The sequence below is a fragment of the Sciurus carolinensis genome, chromosome 11, assembly GCF_902686445.1.
Source record: "Sciurus carolinensis chromosome 11, mSciCar1.2, whole genome shotgun sequence".
Taxonomy (NCBI): Eukaryota; Metazoa; Chordata; class Mammalia; order Rodentia; family Sciuridae; genus Sciurus; species Sciurus carolinensis.
Window position 1 is genome coordinate 54731647 of NC_062223.1, and position 21201 is coordinate 54752847.

The following is a 21201-nucleotide window of genomic DNA, read 5'->3' on the forward strand; positions in this document are numbered from 1 at the left end:
AATCCAATCAACAAATGGGCTAAGGAAATGAACAGACACTTCACAGAAGAAGATGTACAAGTAATCAACAGATATATGAAAAAATGTTCAACATCCCTAGTAATAAGAGAAATGCAAATCAAAACTACCCTAAGATTTCATCTCACCCCAATTAGAATGGCGATTATCAAGAACACAAGCAACAATAGGTGTTGGCGAGGATGTGGTGAAAAAGGAACACTCATACATTGCTGGTGGGGTTGCAAATTAGTGCAGCCACTCTGGAAAGCAGTGTGGAGATTCCTCAGAAAGCTTGGAATGGAAACACCATTTGACCCAGCTATCCCACTCCTCGGTCTATACCCAAAGGACTTAAAATCAGCATACTACAGAGATACAGCCACATCAATGTTCATTGCTGCTCAATTCACCATAGCCAGATTGTGGAACCAACCTAGATGCCCTTCAGTTGATGAATGGATAAAGAAACTGTGGCATATTTATACAATGGAATATTACTCCGCAATGAAGAATGATAAAATTATGGCATTTGTAGGCAAATGGTCGAAATTGGAGAATATCATGCTAAGTGAGATAAGCCAATCTCAAAAAACTAAAGGACGAATGATCTCGCTGATAAGCGGATGAGGACATATAATGGGGGTGGGAGGGGTTAGCATTAGGTTTAGGGTTAGGTTTAGAGTTAGGCTAAGGAGAGCGGTAAGAATGAAGGAAAGAAGGACTGTATAAAGGGAAAAGGGTGGGAGGGGTGGGGGGGAAGGGAAAAAAAAAGAAACATCATTACCCTATGTAAACGTAAAAAAAAAAAAAAAAAAAAAAAAAAAAAAAAAGATGCAGATAGACACTCAGAACAGTAAGAATGACTCTGTATTCCAGAGAAAAAGAGAGCCAAGAGACAACATGTGCCAAAGGCCATCACAGAAGTACAGATAGAAATCAGAGGAGATTTCACTTGGGTTGACCAGGAAGCATACCTTTAACAGGAAAACTTCTAGCTAGGCCTTGGGAGATGAATATTAAAAAGAAGGAAGAAATTCCACAAGAAGGAATAGATGAGCAAAGTTTCAAAAGCAGAAGAGGGTCCATCATGTACAGTGGTGCATCCTTCAACAATGGGATATGAATGCCTTGTTGGTGATTTTGTCATTGTATTCATACAAACCGAGATGGCTACAATATAATCTTATGGAGCCTTTCTTATAAATGTGGTCATCATTGATTGAAATGTCATTACGCAACACACGTACCAGATACCACGGCAGTATTGGAAATGGTTACATGCAATGGAAAGGAAAAGTAAGAATGTCTAGTGTACAGTGATGAATAAGGAAGGTTTGAAGACATGTAGACAGGACAAGGAGGTAGAGAGTATGGTCCAAGGTTCCAGCACATCCTGGAAATGATGGAATTTGAGGGGATCATAGAGGATGAGTAATGATTATGTCCCTAACGTGAAATAAACATGAAGTTTATAGAACTGAGTGGAGAGATCCATGAAGCTAGGAAGTCAAAGGTGAGCAAGACCCTCTCTTCAGGTGAGAAGAGGACTTGCAGAGGAACACATAGCTAAAGTCACTGACAGTAGTTAAGGGAGAAAAAGGCTGACATAGATACAGTATGGACATTTTTCTAAGACTCTGCTTTGTTGCTTAATATCTGTAAGTGGTAAGCAGCTTAACCTCTCTAGGTTTCTGATTCTTTGCCCATGAAAGGAGCAGAGAGCAGCATTGTGCAATGGCTAAGAACAATGACTTGAAGCTAGAACCGCACTGCTAGGGCTCAAAGATCATTTTTGTCACTTATTACTAGAGTGACCTTGAAAAGTATATTTAACTTTCTGTATTCATTCCTTGATTCCAAAATGGGAATATTGACAGAACCTACAGGTTATTATGGGGAAAGTATGCAGAAAAGTGTCTGGCACATCCCAAGCATTTATGGGATGTTAGAACTTGTACAATGATGGTATTAATGTATTATAGTTCTTAAGAATGCTCTGAGGCTAAATGAAAGTCTGGTTCCTGGCACATAAAAATAAATCCATAATTGTGAACCAGTCAAGTAGAAACCATAATAGTCGATGGTTATTGAATAATTAGAGTATCCAGATTCTCACTGTAAGCTAACGACAGTATTATAAAGCTTTTACTGCTAGCTTTGTTTTACAGATGGAGTAACCAAGTCCCAGTAAGTTTAAATAACTTGCCAGGTTATAGAGATAATAAACTATGATGGCTCAGTCTGGTTGTAGATGTGGACCCTAGATATATAATCAGCAAGTTCTACCATACTCCAATAGCAATATAACTAATACTAGCACTAACCATGTAAAATACAGTGTGTGTGTGTGTGTATATATATATATATATATAAAACATAAAAACTTTGAAAAATGAAATCCCCCTTGAAATATGGAGAGTAGCAGTAGTTGAGAGTGAGAATAGCATTGTGTTACTTTGCTCTTAAATTTTGAATTAAGTAGTTAAATGAAGAGATTCACTTAATGTTTTGACTTTATTCTTCAATAAAGAAATGGAAAAAGTAGTAGAATTCAGTATCAAAAAGAAGTTCAAAACTATAAAATAATTTAGAACAGTGATTTGTAGACTTTAGTATGTATGATAATAAACTATGACTTTTTGAAATAAAGATTTCTAGGTGTCTGAGTTTCTAATGCAGTAGGTTAGTGTGGGCCTGCCTGAGAATGGTATTTCTGACAGGTTCCCAAGCAATGCTGATGTTTCTTGTCCTGCTTTGAGAATCATTGTTTCAGCAAGCTAGGTATTCCCCAGGTCATCACAAAAGAAGCAGATAGGGAAGGGGAGATGACCTAAAAAACTAGAGTCAGATATGAAAATATTGGACTTGTTTTTTATTATAGAGGGAGGAGCAAACACCTGCTGAAATAAAAGATTTGCTTAAAAAAAACACAAACTGAAATTAGATCAAGAGCCAAATTAAATTATTTGACCTGAGTTTGACTGTCCTCACTAACAGATTGACTGAGCAGCTCTCATGTTTTTCTTTTTTCTTCAGGAATTTTTTACAACACCCTGACATAACATTAGTTAAGAATACATGTTCTTAGATACACTGTGAGAATTCAGACTTCAGTTCTAATTTCTTACTAGACATGACCCTGGGTAAATTGTTATCACTTAACTTTTCTAACCCTTACTTTCTATGCCTGTAAAATGGAAATAACAAGTTACCAAACTTCAAAGGAATATCACAAAAATTAAATTCATCAACCATGAAAGGATACAGTGTCTGCTTTGGAATAAATGGTTTATAAATATTAGCTATCATTACATAGAAATTCCCAAACCTTTGATAAACTTCAGACAGTTATTACTCCTCATTCTTTCCTTCCTGAACAGTTTTGTCCTGATTAGATAATACTGTTTCTGTGAATCTAGATACATTGTCGTTCCATATCCTACTGAAATTCTAGCAGCTTGAGGTTCATGAATATATGCAATAGGAATCCTATCTTCCATTCTGAAGTCACACAGGATTGATGGAGATGATCCAGTCTTTTAATTTGGGCCCCAACAGTCTTTCTAAAATATCTGATTGAAACAAATAATAATTTAAAAAATGGACAAACTTTCCTATATAAATACCTGTCTTAGTATCCCACCTTTATCCTTCAATTTCACCTCACTTATTCTCCCTCCCTCTCTCCCTCTCTCTCTCTCTCTCTCTCTCTCTCTCTCTCTCTCTCTCTCTCACACACACACACACACATACACACACCCACCCACCCACACCCCCACACACATTCTAGCTAGTCTACCTGTGAGATATTCCTAAAGCACTATAGATCACTTAAACCAAGAGATCACATGATCTTCCACTCTACCCATTATTTTGTCTCTTGGAGAATGGAGTCCAGGTCTTCCTTTCTTTTATCCCCATAGTGCTAGAAGAATGCTATGGGTCTAGGACACATCCTTAGGCAATGCATTTCCAATTAGTTTTGTGTAAAAACCTTAACAAAGGATAATAATAACTTCCCTTCCTAAGGTATATATAGGCAATAAAAAATCTTTTTTCTTTTAATCTCCATTATCTCAATAACTTTTTCACTTAATTGACCACTTATTTGCTCTTGAACTGTTGCTCTTGTATCCTATCAATTCTAGGAAAATCAGTTCCTTTCACAGAATAATTGTAGGTAAGCAACTTTGGGTTGAAATTTAGAGCACACCTGTGGATAAATCCTCACTTGAGATAGTTGTTGAGTTCAAGTACTTGGCCCAGTCTGGCCTCATCCTTAAATCTTTTAAGCAAGACTAGAATCTCCCGAAACCAACTGTGCTCTCATCCTCTGAAACCATATAGTCGGTTTCACAGAATATTGCCCAAAAATGGTATCCACCATTGCAAATATTTTGTTTGTCCTCTGAACAAAAGACTTGTCTAGCAATCAAAACCTGCAAACATGTAAAAGCTTAACACTATTCCACAATCATGCTCTTTTCTATGGTCCTACCCATCTAGTGACTAAGTGTATAAAATATCACTTAAATTTATTTCATAGGATTTAATAGGAAAAATGTGTTAGTAAAGAATAAAATAATTTGAAATCAGACCTCCTGGAATTTGTGCTCTGGCTAACCTCTGACCATTGAGTGGAATCTGGGAAAATAATTCTACTAATTCTATATTCAGTTCTCTCATGAGTAAAATAAGTTTCAGGATGCTTGCCTTAAATAGTCACTGTCAGGAAGAAAGACATGTACTGAAAAGTTAAGTCAGTTATGTGTTTATTATTTTATGCAACTCTAATTTTATGTGCCTCCTCAAATGGAAAACTACAGCATTTAGGAAGATGATTTATAATTCATATCCTCTGCCTTTCTGCTCTCAGTACAAATCTCTGCTGTTTAAAAAGAGGTGGAAAAATGTTGCTGAATAATCTGCTCTACACTGACTGGAAAGCTCAGTGACATTCACTGACTCCTTTTGATTTTACATAGAGTTTTAGAACTTTGTTGCTGTTATTAACTAGAGGAAAGGAATAGTCTTCCCTTCCTCATCACATAACTTAAGGAGTCATGTACTGCTAAACTCCAGCAGGCCTAAAGAACTCATTTGTAAATACTGGGGAATGATATTGGTCACATTACACTGTTATATCATGTGCATGGATGAATAGGTAACAATGAATCCACTGTTATGTATAATTAAAATGCAACATAAAATATGGAAAAATAGATAAATAAACTAAATTACGTAAGGTTTTTAAAAAAAGATACCACACAACCAAACCAGAGAAAAAAGGAAACATATGTGCTGTTTTTTAGGTGTACTTTTACAATCTTCTTGTCTTTTATTATCCCACTGTGGAATTTTTCAGGTGCATTTTCAATGTATCTCCATAGATTAAAGGCTAGCATATGATAATAATATAGTTTTATATGAGAATGCCTTAACAAATTTGTGGTTGTAGAAGAGAGATTTAAGACTCTTGAATGTGATTAACCAATTACATATTTGTAAAATTAATCTTTGAATTTGGATTTACAAACTGGTTTCGGTTGTTTTATTTTGCTTCATTTATTGTTTTATAATCCCATCTCAATAAAGAAATTCACTTAAGATTTGATTACTGTTTTTTTCTATATAAGAGTTAATAATAAGCAGGAAAAGAAATACTATACTTTACATGAAAAAGCATTTTTTAGAAAGGAGGAAAGTTCCCTAAATAAATACTTGTCCACTTTTGGATCTTTTTGATTCTTTGAATTGTAAAGATAAGCTCTCTATCATATCAGGCAGTATATTCATATCACTATTATATATTCAAATAAAGCATCAATGAAAACTTTTAGCAGAGTACACACACTTTTTCACAATGAAGTAAACACATTTCTTCTGCTAAATAAATCATCAAACTATATAATAATTAAATATTTACATATGTGTATTGCTGAATTGAAAATCCAAATAGTAAGTTGACTCTCAACCAGACTGATATTTCATTTTGTTTAAACTTCTTTGTATAACTGGCAGCTAAAATTCTGGCTTCAAAACCCACTCAGAGTGTGAATGCAAGTCAGAGATATGCCATCAGTAACTGGGTAAGGGAAAAAAAAAGGAATGAAATGCTAACTAATTTCTAAAATCTTTCCTTTCCCTAAGAAATGTATTATAAGCATATGGGAACTCTTAATTTTTTTGATGAATAGTATTATAATCTCTGTGAGATAAAATGAGGGTCATTTGCATATTGAAGTTGTTTTTCAAAATAATAAACCATTTGAAACCACTTAAAATTGTTTTCCTCATGATTTCCTCTGCTCAAATAACAAACTAAAATGAATTAAATTTGATTATTTTTAAATTTCTATTTGTCTAATTTCTATTTGTTTTTCCTCAACTTGTTTCACACACACACACACACACACACACACACACACTAATTTTTTTCCTCTTCTTTCTTTTACACATGAAATGATCAATTTCATACAGTCACTTTAGGAACACTGGTGTGGGTGTGGTGGGGGACTCTACAATAACGAAAGAAACTAGCAGTGTTTGCAAAAGCAAATGAGACTAAACTGCTGAAAACCTGCATTGCAAACTGCCTGAAGATGAACATCAGAAGGGGCCTAATAATGAGTTAGCAATAAAATTCTCAGTCATTCCTCTCCATAACACATCAACACCCTGGAGTATCACACCCACCCCAAAAGAATTTTCCCAGAATAAGTGACAGAAATACTGGTGACTTGTCACTTCCACAGATGATGACTTTTCCCTAAGTCAATCAATCAATTTCCATTTGGGCAGTAACTTGTCACTTAACAGGAGACTAGTGTTCCTCACCCCAGGTGTGGGACTAATCCTTTCCTGGAGGGTCTACAGCAGTAGACTGATGCAGGCTGTTTAATCTATTTAATCTAATCAAATCAGGGCCTGGGTGCCTCCCTTTGTCACATCTGATGCCCCCATTCCCATATTAAAAAAGGAGTACACAGGCACAAGCCAGCCCTCCAGGTCCCTTGATACATCATTAAGTTGTAAAAATGACTTCATCACTCACGACAGAGAAATTAGAAGGCCCCAATGGTGGCATATGGCAACTGGAGAAGCGCTCTACCAGCTGCCCACCTGACTCTCTCTCCTGCAAAATCATGTCCCTCCCTCCAAAAACTGCCTCTGCACTGCGGTGGTAGATTGCTGCAGCAGCAGAAGCTAACGCCAGGAAGGGGTGAGGAGACTGGGGAATGGTGAGAGAAGAGGCTCATGTCAGCAAAGCATGTGCAAGTCCTTGGAGACCCCTCCCCCCTCAATCCATCTATTCATCTTGTGGTAAAGGGTATTTTCTTTTGTTACAGGGAAAAATAGAAGAAGGCGGCAGCATTACCCCAGATACTAATCTATATGGCCCATAAGGGGGTAAGAGGATAGCAGCTACATGTTTATTTGATAGGCAGGTAGGTGAGTGATAGAAAAAGTCACCTCTGGCCCTAAAGACTGTGTGCCTATAAACCATTTCCACCACTGCAGGATGGTAGACCCTTGCAGCAGGCTTTATGCTCAAAGGAAATCATTTTCTCAAACAAAAGGAATTTGCAACTATTTCTCACTGAAAGGATTAAGAACCCCCTCCTTGAAAGTATGTTGCAATAGGTGGCTAAGTAGAAAGGAAAATGAGAAATGATAGACGATAGATAGATAGATAGATAGATAGATAGATAGATAGATGATAGAAAGAATGAATATGTATGTGTGTATGCATATTTGCTGATGGGGCTTAGGAATTCATTTCCAATGCTTCTCCTAATAAACAAATTAAGCACATTTTTATCATCTTATTTCTGTGAAGGAAAAAGAATAGCAGTAGTAAAATTTTTTCTTTCTGGGCTTAAAATGTCAAGTTGTTGGCATTTGAGTTGTTTGCTTAAAATATTCTTACTCCCTGAAAATTAACAGAAAATTTTTCATAATCAGGGAAGCTGGGGTATTTATCTAAATTATATCAAACTTTACCTTTATAAATGAAAATGTACTTTCATAAAGAGATTTAAAGTCATGCCTTTGGATTTGTTCATTTTAAAATACACATACTCTTTCTCAATCTCTCATATCAGGGTTTTGAATTGAGTCATATTTGTCAAAATCCCAAGGAAGAATCCCTTCCTTTTTGTAAACAAAGGCCTAAACTGCTCTTAATCATGCTCAAATCTCTCTCATCTTCTTGGAACCAAAATGCCAAAGGGTGTGAGTAGAGAGAAAAAAATTCTAAATACCATGTTTTCTCCAGCATGTTTTTCTACACCATTATCAAGTATGGAGTATGTCTTTAGCAAAGAAAAAAAACAATCACCCAAGTTGTGGACAAATAATTTGGAAGCCAGTGTGCACACACAAATATAATATGTTTCTCCTGAAAAAGCAAAAGAAAAAAAAAAAAAAAAAACTACCTAAAGAATCCCTTGGGCCTGCTAAAGGCTTCTATCTCTAACTCATGGATTCTCTCCTGTATTTGGAGCATGATAGATTATAGTCATTCATTCAGAGTAGGTAGCTCAGTCAGCTGCTGAAAATGAACTTTGCAGTGAAGCACACAGTCTTAGGCAGAGATGTTAAATTTCAGTATAGAAGTAGTTTGCAGCCATGCATTTCAAGATGCCTGAGTTCTAATCCAAATCCCTTTGTGACCTTGGCTAAGTCACCACTTCCCTAGGGATTCTCTATTTTATTCCTAGTCTGTAAATTAGGAGGGTTAGATTAGATGATCCCTGTCCAGCTTTAATATGAGTTCCTCTCATAGAAGTCATTGTATGCTATACATGATTCTCAGCTTCTTATTTATAGAGAAATTTCTTTTTCTTGACAAAAGTCAAGTTAGAAATGCAAGAAATATCTGAAAAAAAAATGTTGCCCTATAAATTGAACCTTTATAAATAAATACAGGAATAAGGGGAAGACTGTAGCTTTTTACAGAGAAGTTTAACCTCAAGCTTAAATGAACTTAAGTGTATTTATGACTGGCTTAAATTTAAAGATGCACTGAATTACTAGCACACTAGTACTACTAAAAATAATTTTTTAGGATAGCTCTTTAAAAGCTTTCAAATGACATTTATGGAAATTTTAGTGAATGATAATTTCAATTCTAAATAATATGGATAGGAGAATAATTTTTAAAAAACAGAAATATGATATATAAAAACAGGTCTTTCTATCACAGTGGAAATAATCCATTAGCATTACTAATACTTAAGAGAAATATGGACAAACTGAATGAACACAGGTTTTTTTCATTCTGATTTTCTTGATATAAGATGGCATTAATAATGAATGATAGCATCCAGCAATGACCTGGTTCCAGACACCTGAGAAAACTACACATATTCACAAAATTAGTTGGCATGATAGCTATGAGGTAGGTACTTCACTTAGTCCTTTGTCATAGAAATACAAACTGGGGCTCAAAGGAGTTAAATAATATTTTAAGCCATTCAGTTATTAAGTAACACACTCAGGAGTCTGAACCCATACAGTTTGACTTTAGAACCTAAATCTTAGCACTTTATCTCTTTAACCTAAAACATCTGTTGTAATGTTCATTGTATTTATTTGATAAATATTTGTCACGAACCAGGGAATCTTCCAAGATAGCCACAATATAGTAATGGACCAATTACCTATGCATCTGCAGTTTACATTTACTGGATAAAGGAAGATCTTAGACAAACGTTAACTCAGTAAAATATTGGTATGATGGGTGGTAAGTCCTGCATCTTTTCCATAAAAGATGGAAGCAACATGGAGAAATCAGGAGTACAGGAGTAGGGTAGGGGAAACCATACATAGGGTTTAAGTAATATTTCCACCTGGATAAAGACAAGAATAGTCTTTGTAGATACAGTGTTATACATTAAAATCATAACATTTCCTTGGTGTATCTGACTTTCTTGGGTTATGCTCTTTGCAAACCCAACACTCACCCAGGTTCCTCACAGCAGTTTAAACATGGGATAAAAACAATCCTTACCAATTTCACATTTGTAAATATCTGAATTACTATTTTCTCCCTGCCCTGTATTAAAGACAACATTAATTTGCTCCAAATATCTTTTTGTCACAATATTATGTATGTTTTCTTCTTAAAACATTTACATATTTTTAAAGGAGTCTTCCCTGGATTTCCCATCATAAGGCCCTCTATGGAAGTGACTAAATTCTCCTGACAATGATGTGCAGTTTCTCTTTAAGAAAAGACAAAGGAAAAAAATTACATAAACGCCCTCCTTAGGGACCCAATTTCTTCCCTGCTGACTCCACCAGTTCCTCTTCTCAATGAGTAGGAAAGCTGAAATACTTAGAAGTTGACCAATAAAAAAAACCAAGAGTCTGTGTTCAGATCAAAGAGTGATGCTGTCTTTGCTTAATCAATAAAACGGAGAAGCTAAACCATTGCTACTTGTTTTTCATTGAGAAATTTGCCAGGAGTAATAGGAGACTTTCTCTCCTGAGAAGCTGTCTCTATACACCTCAGTTCCTCTGCTCAGTTCTGCCCATAACAGTGATGGCAAACACTTTCCAAAGTAAGCTCCTTTTACATCTAGAGGGAGCAGAATCTGTTCCCAGTCTTCCACTCATGGGAAATCTCATCTTACTACCAAATTACCTTTAAGGAAAAGCTTACATGAATGGGCATGCAATGCTTGTAGGTACAAGAATGGTCTCACTGTGTTGTTTTTACTGGTTTTGAAAAAAATCACATTAGGAAACATGCATTCTTCAAACTAATTCTACAAATCTCTCAGATTTCCACCTATAAAATGTCTTCTACCCTTGCCTATAATAGAATTTTAATTTAAAAAAAAAGCCTTCTAAGATAAAATTCTATGGACTAGTTGAACATCCACCATCTTGCTAAAAATAGGTACATCTGGGATGATTAAATTATTTATGATTTTTATTATGCTTACTTCAACTATTTTCATATTTAGCACACAAGACTTTTATAATCAGAAAAGAAAATATTACATACGCTTAAGACACTTTCACAAAAGGCTTCAACTCCATTCACAATGTGTAGTTTTATTTGTAAAATGAAAGAACTATGTCAATACTCTCAGATGTATGTCTATGTGATTTTCTGCATGATCATAATATTCTACAATAATTTTTAACTTAACACAAGGCAATTGTATTTAAAACTGTTAAGTTTCTCTCACTTGAATATGCATTTAAAGGAAGATGAATTTCAAAATTCAAAATTTTTTCCTTTGAGGAACATGTAGAAAAAATATATTAAGAGCACCAGTCTTTTCATTACTAAACATGATACAAATGATAGCAATGAACTTGCTTTTTTTTTTTTTTTTTTTTAACCAGGAAAAATCTGTTTACTGACCTCCCAGTGTTCCAAAGAGCGAAAGCTGGAGCATCCCTAGTGTTTTCTCCTGGCAGGAAAATGCTAACATTTTAGCATTTGGCAAGCTGAATATTTTGACTCTGAAACAACGCTTAAGGGAACCACCATTATATTTCATTTGTCATCTTACTGAGTTTCTTATAACATTTTCTGGGTTTTTCTTTTTTTGAAGGGCAGGGAATCATTTTTGGGGGTGTTTTTTCCTCCTTGAATTAAAAATATTTCATATATATGCATTTGGAGAATCTTTCAGCCAACTTTGTTTTGTTTTAGGAAATGATTTTTAGGGAAAAAAGATTTAAAAACTAAAATTGTCACATGTTCATACTCAGTAATAATAAATGGGGTGAATATTTTCCTTAAATGTTTCTGCCTAACATCGATTTTTTCTTTGATTTATCACATTCATAAAATTTGGGTCTTTACATTAGCCATAGAAAATTATTTTCATCTTAAATTGATTTATTTTAAAAGAGGATATTTACCTCCTGCGGGGTCTGAGGGTTAATATTTCTGTTGTCAGGTAAAGACAATATTCCAAGGCATTATTCCTAATCTATTGCACCCTCCTCTTAACATTTTGAAGAACTGTCCAAAAATCTTCACTCCAGGATCACAATGCCAAAAAATAAATCCCCAAGAATTTCTCCAGAGGCGCTGGAGACTGTGGGAGGTACTAATCAGAAAGATACCTCAAGCTAAAGGGATGGTAGGTGCCAAAAACCGCGGAGGAGGGGGCCTGAGAGATTTCAGTTAGCAATGGGAGGGGCCAGAGTACAAAGAAAGACTGGATTGTGATTAGGAAGGCTCTCTATTGTCTTCTTCCTCTAAAATGTGAATTCCGGCAAGACCTGGAAGGGTGTGTGCATTTTGGGTTCTCTGTCAGTTCAACAATTCAGACTAAAGAAATTTAGTCTTGATTATCAAATATACACAATGAAGCAAACGAAGCTGCCCCTCACCCTCCGGTGGCCGGCCTCCTCCTTGACATCCTCAACCAACAGTCCTTCCGCGTCAGGTTTTGCAGATGCCTCCGGGTAACTCCTAGAAGCTGGCGCTAGGACCCCGGCTGCAGCTACCACAGCCAAGCCGGAGGCCCGAGGGCGCAGCTGAGCGCTTTCCTCACTCCCGCCCCTAAACAGCCGAGCTCATTAACAGGTGGAATCGCACCCGGGGCGCCAGGAAACCCCGCCTGCTTCGATAGACACAAGTCGATTTCTTCAGACACAAAGCGTCATCTAGGCGGGCCCCAGAACCAGGCATTCCATGCGGCCTTGCAGGGGATCAGCGCCAGAGGTCCGGGACTGATGATTTTTTTTTTTTTTTTTAACTCGTGGGACGCAAGGGTAAAAGCACCACACTTGACGACCCTCCACACCCGCTTTGCACACCCGAGATCCCACTGTTTTGATCAGGGGGGAGGGGGAGGGGCGTGGTTCCTGGTCTGGCCACAACTCCTATTCTGCCAAAAGGTTTGTTCACCCTTTCTCGAAAAACCTGTTAAGTTACCAGAGTGGACAAATTTGCCTGCGGTCGCCTAAGCAAGCCTGTATCTTTTTGGCTCCGGAAAAAGACAAAAGCATGTCTAGCACCTTGTGCGTTTGTCGAGGCACCTGAAGACTTTTGCCCGGAGTTCCTAAGCCCGGCGGGTTACCTTCGAAAGGTAGAAACACCAAGCCCCTGAGCTACAACCCAGCCAGGCGCATTACCTGTTGGCTGCCAACCGAGACGCGATGTATCCGCCCGGAATCTGGGTGATAATGTAGCCCCAAAAGAAGGAACCGTGGATCATTCCCACGGTTTCTGGGTCCCAGTTGAATTTGGCTTTCTATAGAGGTAGAAGGGGAAAGGGGAGGGAAGGGAAAGAGTAGAGTTAGTGTTGAAAATTCACTTTCAGGGGTTTGCAGGCCAAACAGCCCTCAACACGTGCAACATTTCCTGCAGTCTGAAGCCGAGATGACTTAATTTTCGTTCCTTACAAAATTGTTCTTCTAATTAAAGAAGGTGCTCATTAATGAATTATATCGTGATAAAAACAGTGAAGCTGGGCTCTGCCTAGTTTTTCTTCCCCTCCCTTGTCAGGCAGGTGGGAACGCCTCAAAGAGTGTGAATTCTCTATTGTCCCGGTTTTGGAAATTCGGGCTCCCTATAAAAAGACTGGTTAGCTAGCGATAGAGACGCCTGGCAAGGGTACTTTGGTCCCTGGCTGTCCACCAGTGAGGATGCAGTAATGACCTTGAGAATGGAGTGCAACCTTCTTGATCCAAATAAGGAAATTAAGTAAAAGGAAAGGGCAAGTCTTCCGGGGTTAAGAGAAAGAGTGTCTCTCCTAAATCGGGATGGTTCCCGCAGGAATGTCTTGGAGCCAGTTCCCCGTGAGTTTGGGGGGGTCATTGGAGAGGGAGCTATTGCTAAGGGGTGTGGGTAAGGGATATACCTGAAGGTACAGATCTATCTGTGCCCTGGCCATTCTGGAAGCCCTGCAAGGTGAATCTTAAAGGATACTCGGGTGACATATCTGCATCTGCAATATAAAAGGGCAGTTATGCTCAGAGAAGGGTGCTCAGGGCACCTTCTTTCTCCCGTTTAAGGAAATTTGAAACCAAACGGGTTTTGTAGGGCTCCCAGAACCCAGTAATGCTCACGATTTCCATCCACAGAATGTTCCTCAACTTCTCCTCCCAATCGTTTTGCAACCCGGTTATGACCAGGCTACATAGGTCCCTAAACAAAAGGAATTAGGGGGACTCTGTGACCTTGAACTGCCCCTCCAATCTCTAGGCGCCTCCGCATAAGACACACACTATAAGATTACGGAGTGGACTCCCTGTGGACCCAGGACTCCCCTCTGCTGCAGTTCCTTTCCACACTAGGAATGTAGACCTTCCTAAAGGGCCCCCATCCAATCCTGCGGATATGCATACAGCTGATTTGATTTGTTTTGTTTCATTTTGATTTTTAAAAATGTTTGGGCAGGATCAGGAGGAATTCGGGGGAAATTATAACTAATATACTCTTTTCTTCCTAGTAAAAAGAAAATATTTCTATTTAGATTTAGCAAACATTATAAGTTACCAACTTGTATAAAGCCAGTCTTCAGAAAAACCTAGTGAGTTGGACGTTATTTTCCACTTTGCAGACGAAGAAAGGAAGGCCCAGATAGAGACACAAAGAGAGAAAGAGAAGGGGAACACTACCGCGGTTCAGTATAGAATGGCAGGACTTGAAAGGGGCTTAGAGAGCATCCCTGCCTTCCTCTTTCAGTGAAAGGAAAAAGGACTCAGTTACTGTGGCTCTGCGAGGCCAAAAGACCAGCGAGTGGGGAGCCTCGAGGAACCCGCTGTCGCCCACCTCCTTGATGACTTTGCCCCCGCGGTGGATGGTGCTGTTGTTGACCATGTCCACGATGGCCACGCCCAAGTTGCAGCGAATGCCAAAGGAGATGCAGAAGCCCAGGCCGCTCATGATGGCGATGATGTAGCGGCGCGGCAGGCCGAAGCACGTGCAGTCGCACAGGGGCGCCTTCTTCTCAGGCACCTCTAGAGGCTTCCCATCCTCCGTCAGCTCGATGGTCTCCCCTGTCTCCTGTTTCTTCTCCAGCACCCTGCGCGTCAGAGTAGTGGGAAGCAAGGACGCCGGGTTAGGCACCCCGGATGCCACCCAGTCGCATTTTCCAGGACCCCTTGGGGCTGTAATGAAGGGTACTGACCTCGGTCCTCCCTCAAGCTCCAGGGCCTCCCGTGTTCTCTAACATTCTCAGCCCCTCGCCCCGCGGCGGCGTCGCTTGAACTTTAATACCTTCAGGCCTAAGGCAGAAAATCCCCAAGCTCTCCGGATCCTCCCTTCAGTTTCTGGATTCAGACATGGGTCATTGGAATCAGATTTTGGGGGAGTTTGCAGCTTGTGGGAAGGGACTAGCAGAGCGGCGTGTCCTGGGCACCTATGTGGACGCCTCCCTACCCGCCCCCATCTCCCGGTTCCTCACTGCTTTACTCTGGCAACCGCTGGTCTTATCCAATAACCCAGTCTCTGGCGGGCTCCCTGGCTGCGGACCCGCACAGCCACAACCTCGCAAAGCGCTACCCGCTCCTTCACAGTCAAGTTGAAGCTTTCTGGGTTGAGCATGCCTGGATCCCTCCCCACAGCCAAGTCCACCCTTATACTCCACCCGAGGGCAGAAGGCCCGCGGCCACGCCAATAAGGGTCCCGAAAGCTCTCTGAGAGTGTCAATCACTTTGCTTCCCTTTCCTCCAACCCCAGGGCGCCAGTTAAATGCTTACTTCTCTGTTACGCATCTTTGTTTTATTTTATTTTTATTTTTATTCGAGTTGGAAACAAAGGCCTCCGCAGCATATGGCTGACACCTTAGCTTCCTACTGCTAGAACATGAATAATTAATTATTCACAATCTTGCGTCATTACTATCTCAGTTACAAACACGGAAAAATATCATGGGCCCATGTCCAAAGACGTAAAATGCGGCTCCCAGATACACAAGGCGCCCCCATAACCACTGTTCCACACCAAGGTGAAAGATCTTACTTTTTTTTTTTTTTTTTTTTTTTTTGCATAGTATTTCATAAGATTTCGCTTGTTTGATTCAATTCCTTTCGGGCTTTCGCCCTTGGGGGAAGCGGGAAAAGGGAAGGGAAAGTCGAGTGATGGAATGGAATTACTAAAGGATGGTGCTATTGTTCTTATCCAACTTATCCGTGAAATTTGTATTTTAAAAAACGAGCGTGAAAAGTAACAACTTTGTATCTCCCCGAGATAGTTTTCGATATTTAAAGTCTTTCCGTTTACAAATGGCAAATATTTTCCCAATTCGCCAAGTAATTATTTTTTAATCTGGCATCTTTTAAATAATACATGCACATTTGTGTTATTTTCACTCACAAGAGTAAACCAAATGAAAATTTTAGATAAATTCCAAGAATGCATACTTGGTATAGCTGCCCCCAGATATGAGATTACCAGAACAAAATATCGTTCTTCCAAATTCTATAAACTATCACCTGAATAATAGGTCATAAAGGTATTTACAGGTAGGTTAATGCTGATCCATAAAGTCTGATTTCAATGTTAGGAAACATCCAGTTTATTTATTCTGGGGGAAAATTAATCAATGTGATATTTTTGCATTGGCTTTATATGTCTATATATGCAAACCTGAACTCTGCACCTAAACTCCCCACCTGATGGCAACTGGGCTGGGGAAGAGCAATCCTTTTCAGGATAGCTGCGGGACTGCAGGGCCCTTGCGGTATCTGCTGCCGCATAGGTGCATGATGGTGTCTACATGAAGCCCACCAGAACTGAAGAGATTTGTAAAACTGGGAGGAACATTTGTCATTTTCTTTACATCTCTTATATTTTACAAAGGCTTCAATTTCTCAAATGTGAAAATTAGTGCTTAGAATTGTTTATCCTTCTGTGTCTGCCCTCTCTTGTTGATTTTACTCATATTATTAACAAAAAGATGTATTCATAAAACCTACTTGGAAGATTTAAGTTGTGCAATTTACAGCATAATTAGTACAGTGACTACAAGGGGCATTAATTTTTTAAAAACCAATTCTAGTACTTTCAAAGTAAATTCACTGCTTATTATTATGATTGTTCGTGCAAACACTAAGACATTTCCCATGGAAGAAATAGGTTTCTAGAAGAGGGCAAATGATTAAAAATACATATACATTATTTCAGGTTCAGGGAGAAGAACTACTTTAGCTATCAATTATTGATACATTTTTATTCCTTTCCATTCAATACAAAAGGAAGATCCCATGGGAATCTACTATGGTCTTGAAGCTGAGACCTTAATTTCTTTTGCCACTAGTCTTTGGAATTTCTTGGTTAATTTTTTAGAGGGTTGTATTTTGTTCTCATTTGTCTGCATCAAAGGAATCTAATTTGAGATATTTATAAGCACCAAAAAGAAAGCTCTTTGAACAGGAAATGGTCATTTCTCACATGCAAATGGAATAAGTCCTGGGTTGGAAAGGATGAAAAATTTCAGGTACCCATACAAAAATCACACACACACACACACACACACACACACTACACACACACACACACACACACACACACGTTCATTTAGTGCAACATTCCTGCATTAATAAGCAGGTTTCCAGAGCAGCCTTGTTCCAGCAATGAGCAACGAAAAGACTTTCTGATCATATTACGATCTCTCTAAGCAACCAAGGTTTATGGAAACTGCCTTGCAGATTTTTTCATGGTGAGCCCCAGGTAAGCATGGGTTGCTTTCTCTTACCTGTAGATCTGACCAAGGGATTTTCCAGCAAAATTCTTTAGCCCCTCTTTTCCTGGAGCCAAAATCCTTTGTTTTACCGACTCCATTCTTGCAAAGACTGGTGTCCGCTTTTGCCAGGTTTAAATAGCGAGTACTATGAAAGGCGAGGGTTGCGCATATTGCCTTAATCGCTTAAGGTAGTTGTGGGCTTTTTCTTCTCAGCGGAACGGTATTGGTGTGCCTCCAGCAAGAGTGCGAGTGAGAGAGGGGAGGGAGAGTGAGAATGAGAATACAACAGAATAGCCGCATGCAACCCACGGGTTTCCTAATAGGAGAGTTGGTAGATACAATCAGAAAGTCTCATTGGAAGAAAAGGATCCGGTGGCAAAGGGCGCAAGCAGTGCCATGGTATTTGGGCGGGTGCAGATGAGTCCTTGTCCTGGAAACCAGTTCACCGAAAAACAATGTAAATTCCCGGTTTTGAAAGCTTATTGCAATCAAATCCGCTGTCTTTTGAACAGAGCGGCTGTAAATGTCGCAGAACCCTTATTTAAGGGCAAAATCAAAAGAATACTACTTTTTAAAATGGTGTCTTTGCCGTAAGGAGCCCAGCACTTTGAAAACTCATGGGAGCATCTCAGGTCCCAGGTGAGCAATGCCGCTAGTTTTTCCTCCCTTCCTCTGGTCTCCTCCCATCACGCCGGCGTAACTCTGCTCTGCGGTAGTGTCGAATTAAGATGGAGAAGGTCTGCTGCTCTTTGAGGACGTGAGTAAATAGCAAACAATTCTGATTTGGGCAGCGTCCGGGAAGAATTTTTCAGAACGGCTGACAGCGCCCGTCTGGGCAGGTCTCGACAGAGTGGTTCAGCACCACGGACAGAGTTTCAGAAAAGGGCCGCTTCTTTTGGCTAGCCAGGTTGCCAACTTTCTAGGGGAGCAGGGCGGATCGCCTTGACCAAGGACCATTCTGAGGCTCTTCAGGAACGGATGCTATGGAAACCAAGGGAAAGATGTCATCATCTCCAGAGTTTGCAGGAAGAATGTTGTATTTGGTTTTGCTAGAGAGGAGGACTTTATTTTTTTTAAATGACAAGTTACTTCCAGTTTGCTACGTTTTGCCCAGCACGCTGATGCCAGCTTTGACAGTATTGCAGGGAAGGAAGATTACAAGATATTACACTTAGGTTTGCGATATTCCTGAGCACCTGGATTTCTTAGAACATAAGATATCTATATACAAAATGCATAATCATATTGTTCGGGTGTTTGATTTAATCCCTGAAAAGAGAGGTAAGGTATGTAGGTAGGTAGAAATTGAGAGAGGAAGAAACAGAAGTGTGTGTGTGTGTGTGTGTGTGTGTGTGTGTGAGAGAGAGAGAGAGAGAGAGAGAGAGAGAGAGAGAGAGAGAGAGAGAGAGAAGAGAAAAGGAAGGAAGGAAGGAACGAAGGAACGAAGAAAGGAAGAAAAAATAGGCAAAAAACCAGCTATAGTGTCAGAGCACTAGAGAAAATAAAAGACACAATTGAATATAAATTCCTTGGAATTTTAATCTTCTTTAATTAACTAATCTTCAATACACTACTGAAATCAATATATTGATGAAATTTGTACCTATACCTTGTGGTTGTCAAGAAATTATAATTTGTTAATGTTCTGAAGATTTATTTTAATATACTTAAATTCTGTTCAAAAAAATCTTTTTCCCCCTTTGAACAATTTTCTCTTAAAGCAAACTCTTGGAGAGGTATCCATGTAAGATTTTTGGTTTTACATCTATAGGTATAGCATCAATGAATTTATTTCATTAAGCAAAGCAAGACAACTGTGCTAAATTAACATGAATTATTAATGCCTTTCACATGAATCACAAACCCACAAACCTCTTAGATGCAATTCAAGCGAATGCTTATAAAACAGATTGGCCTTGAACCACATTCTCAAGGTCAAAACATTAGATGTTATTTAAGCCAAGAGGGGGAGTAGATTTTACTTGGAGACCATGGTATGAAATTTTCAGCTATATGAACCTTAATACAAAATCATAAGAACATTCCCTTAATAGTTCAAATGTTATCATGGATAGATTTGCTGAATAGATAATTGGAAAAATTCACAAATAGTTAAAACCATTCACTATTATCAAATTTGATAGTTTTCAAATTATATTCCACTGTGAATTATGATAACAAAGAATACTAGAAGCATAGTTTTTTATTTTATAAACATACATTAAAATATGTATCTCCAATGAAAGAGTGAATAAAATTTTTTATAAACTTTGGAATGACTCAAAATACTATCTACATCCAAAGAAGATCAGATATTGAAGAGAAAATAAAGCCTCATTAAACTTGCCTCTTGCAAACAAAAGATTCAAGCTACTTGGGACTTGCCCCAACCAGGTGCTTTAAAAATATTCATATTAAGTCTTTAGTGATTCATCCAAAAAATTTATTTCATTTAAGAATATATATGATTTTGAAATTCTGGAAATTTATGCAAAATGAAAGTTATAATAAATATCTGTGAAGCTGGTATTGTGATATAAAAATGATACTCTTAAACATTCCTGCCTAAGTTTCAACCTCAATGACTAGAAAACTAAACCACCAGAAAACATGAGGACCACATCTACTAATCCTTTCTAAATACATTCACACACACACACACACACACACACACACACACACATATGAGAAAGGAGACCAAGCAAAATAAATCCAGCATGAAAATATTGTTTCTACATTAAAATAATCACATTACATTCACCTACATTGAAATAGATATCATCTGGCTTTCTCCTCCATTCTCTTGATAGCAGTTTGAATGCCTGAATCAAAAATAATTGTAAATATTGATTTATCCATTCTAAGAATATTCACTGGGTGCCAAGAACTATACTAGGTCTGGGAATGCCCCCATGAAAGACTGCACAAGCTACATAGGAGACAGGCAAATATAGTTAAAAATAATTATGGGTAAAATGAGGCAAGTTAAATACTCAGCTTATGTATGGAAGTAAACAGAAAAGATCTCAGGAGGCAACATTCCCTTGTCTGTCTTAATATTTTAAGAGAAATTTAGACCTATGAAGATGATGGCAGCCCTGTGGAATTGGGCAGACAGGGAGAGTGGTGGTAGTTGAAGAGCATCCCAGCCAGAGGGGGAACTTTTAGCAAAGTCATGAAGAAGAGGAAAATGTATGTAGAAAATTACAAGAATTGTTTTTGGATCACCTGAGATTGAACAATGTTATTTGGGCTATTTTAAAATTAATAGCTGCTCCAAATGTATGAGACATATACTCACATACCATTCACTAACCCAACAGATTTTCTTCACAAATGGTCTCAAATTTCAAACATTGAGCATGAAATTTTGTGACCCTGATAAATTAATCAGACTGTTAATAGGTAAAGATATACTAGTAACTATATATATGGTATTAATTTGGGTGTATACAAAAGGAATTTCTTTCTTTAGAATCTCTCCTTTATCTCAAATACCTTACATTCAATTTTAACAGTACCTCAAATCCCC

General features: G+C 38.4%; 1 protein-coding gene across 1 annotated transcript in view; it reads right to left on the reverse strand.

Annotated features, from left to right (window-relative positions):
- Slc17a6 (solute carrier family 17 member 6) overlaps positions 1–18391 on the reverse strand; it is a 43960-nt gene extending 25569 nt beyond the window's left edge. Inside the window, exons 1-3 of the mRNA XM_047515703.1 lie at positions 17682–18391; positions 14756–15008; positions 13114–13232 (exon numbers count right to left, since the gene is read on the reverse strand). Coding sequence (XP_047371659.1) covers positions 13114–13232; positions 14756–15008; positions 17682–17767 — 458 coding nt within the window. The 5' untranslated portion in view covers positions 17768–18391. The remainder of the gene's footprint in view (positions 1–13113; positions 13233–14755; positions 15009–17681) is intronic.
- Between the last annotated feature and the right edge of the window lie 2810 nt (positions 18392–21201).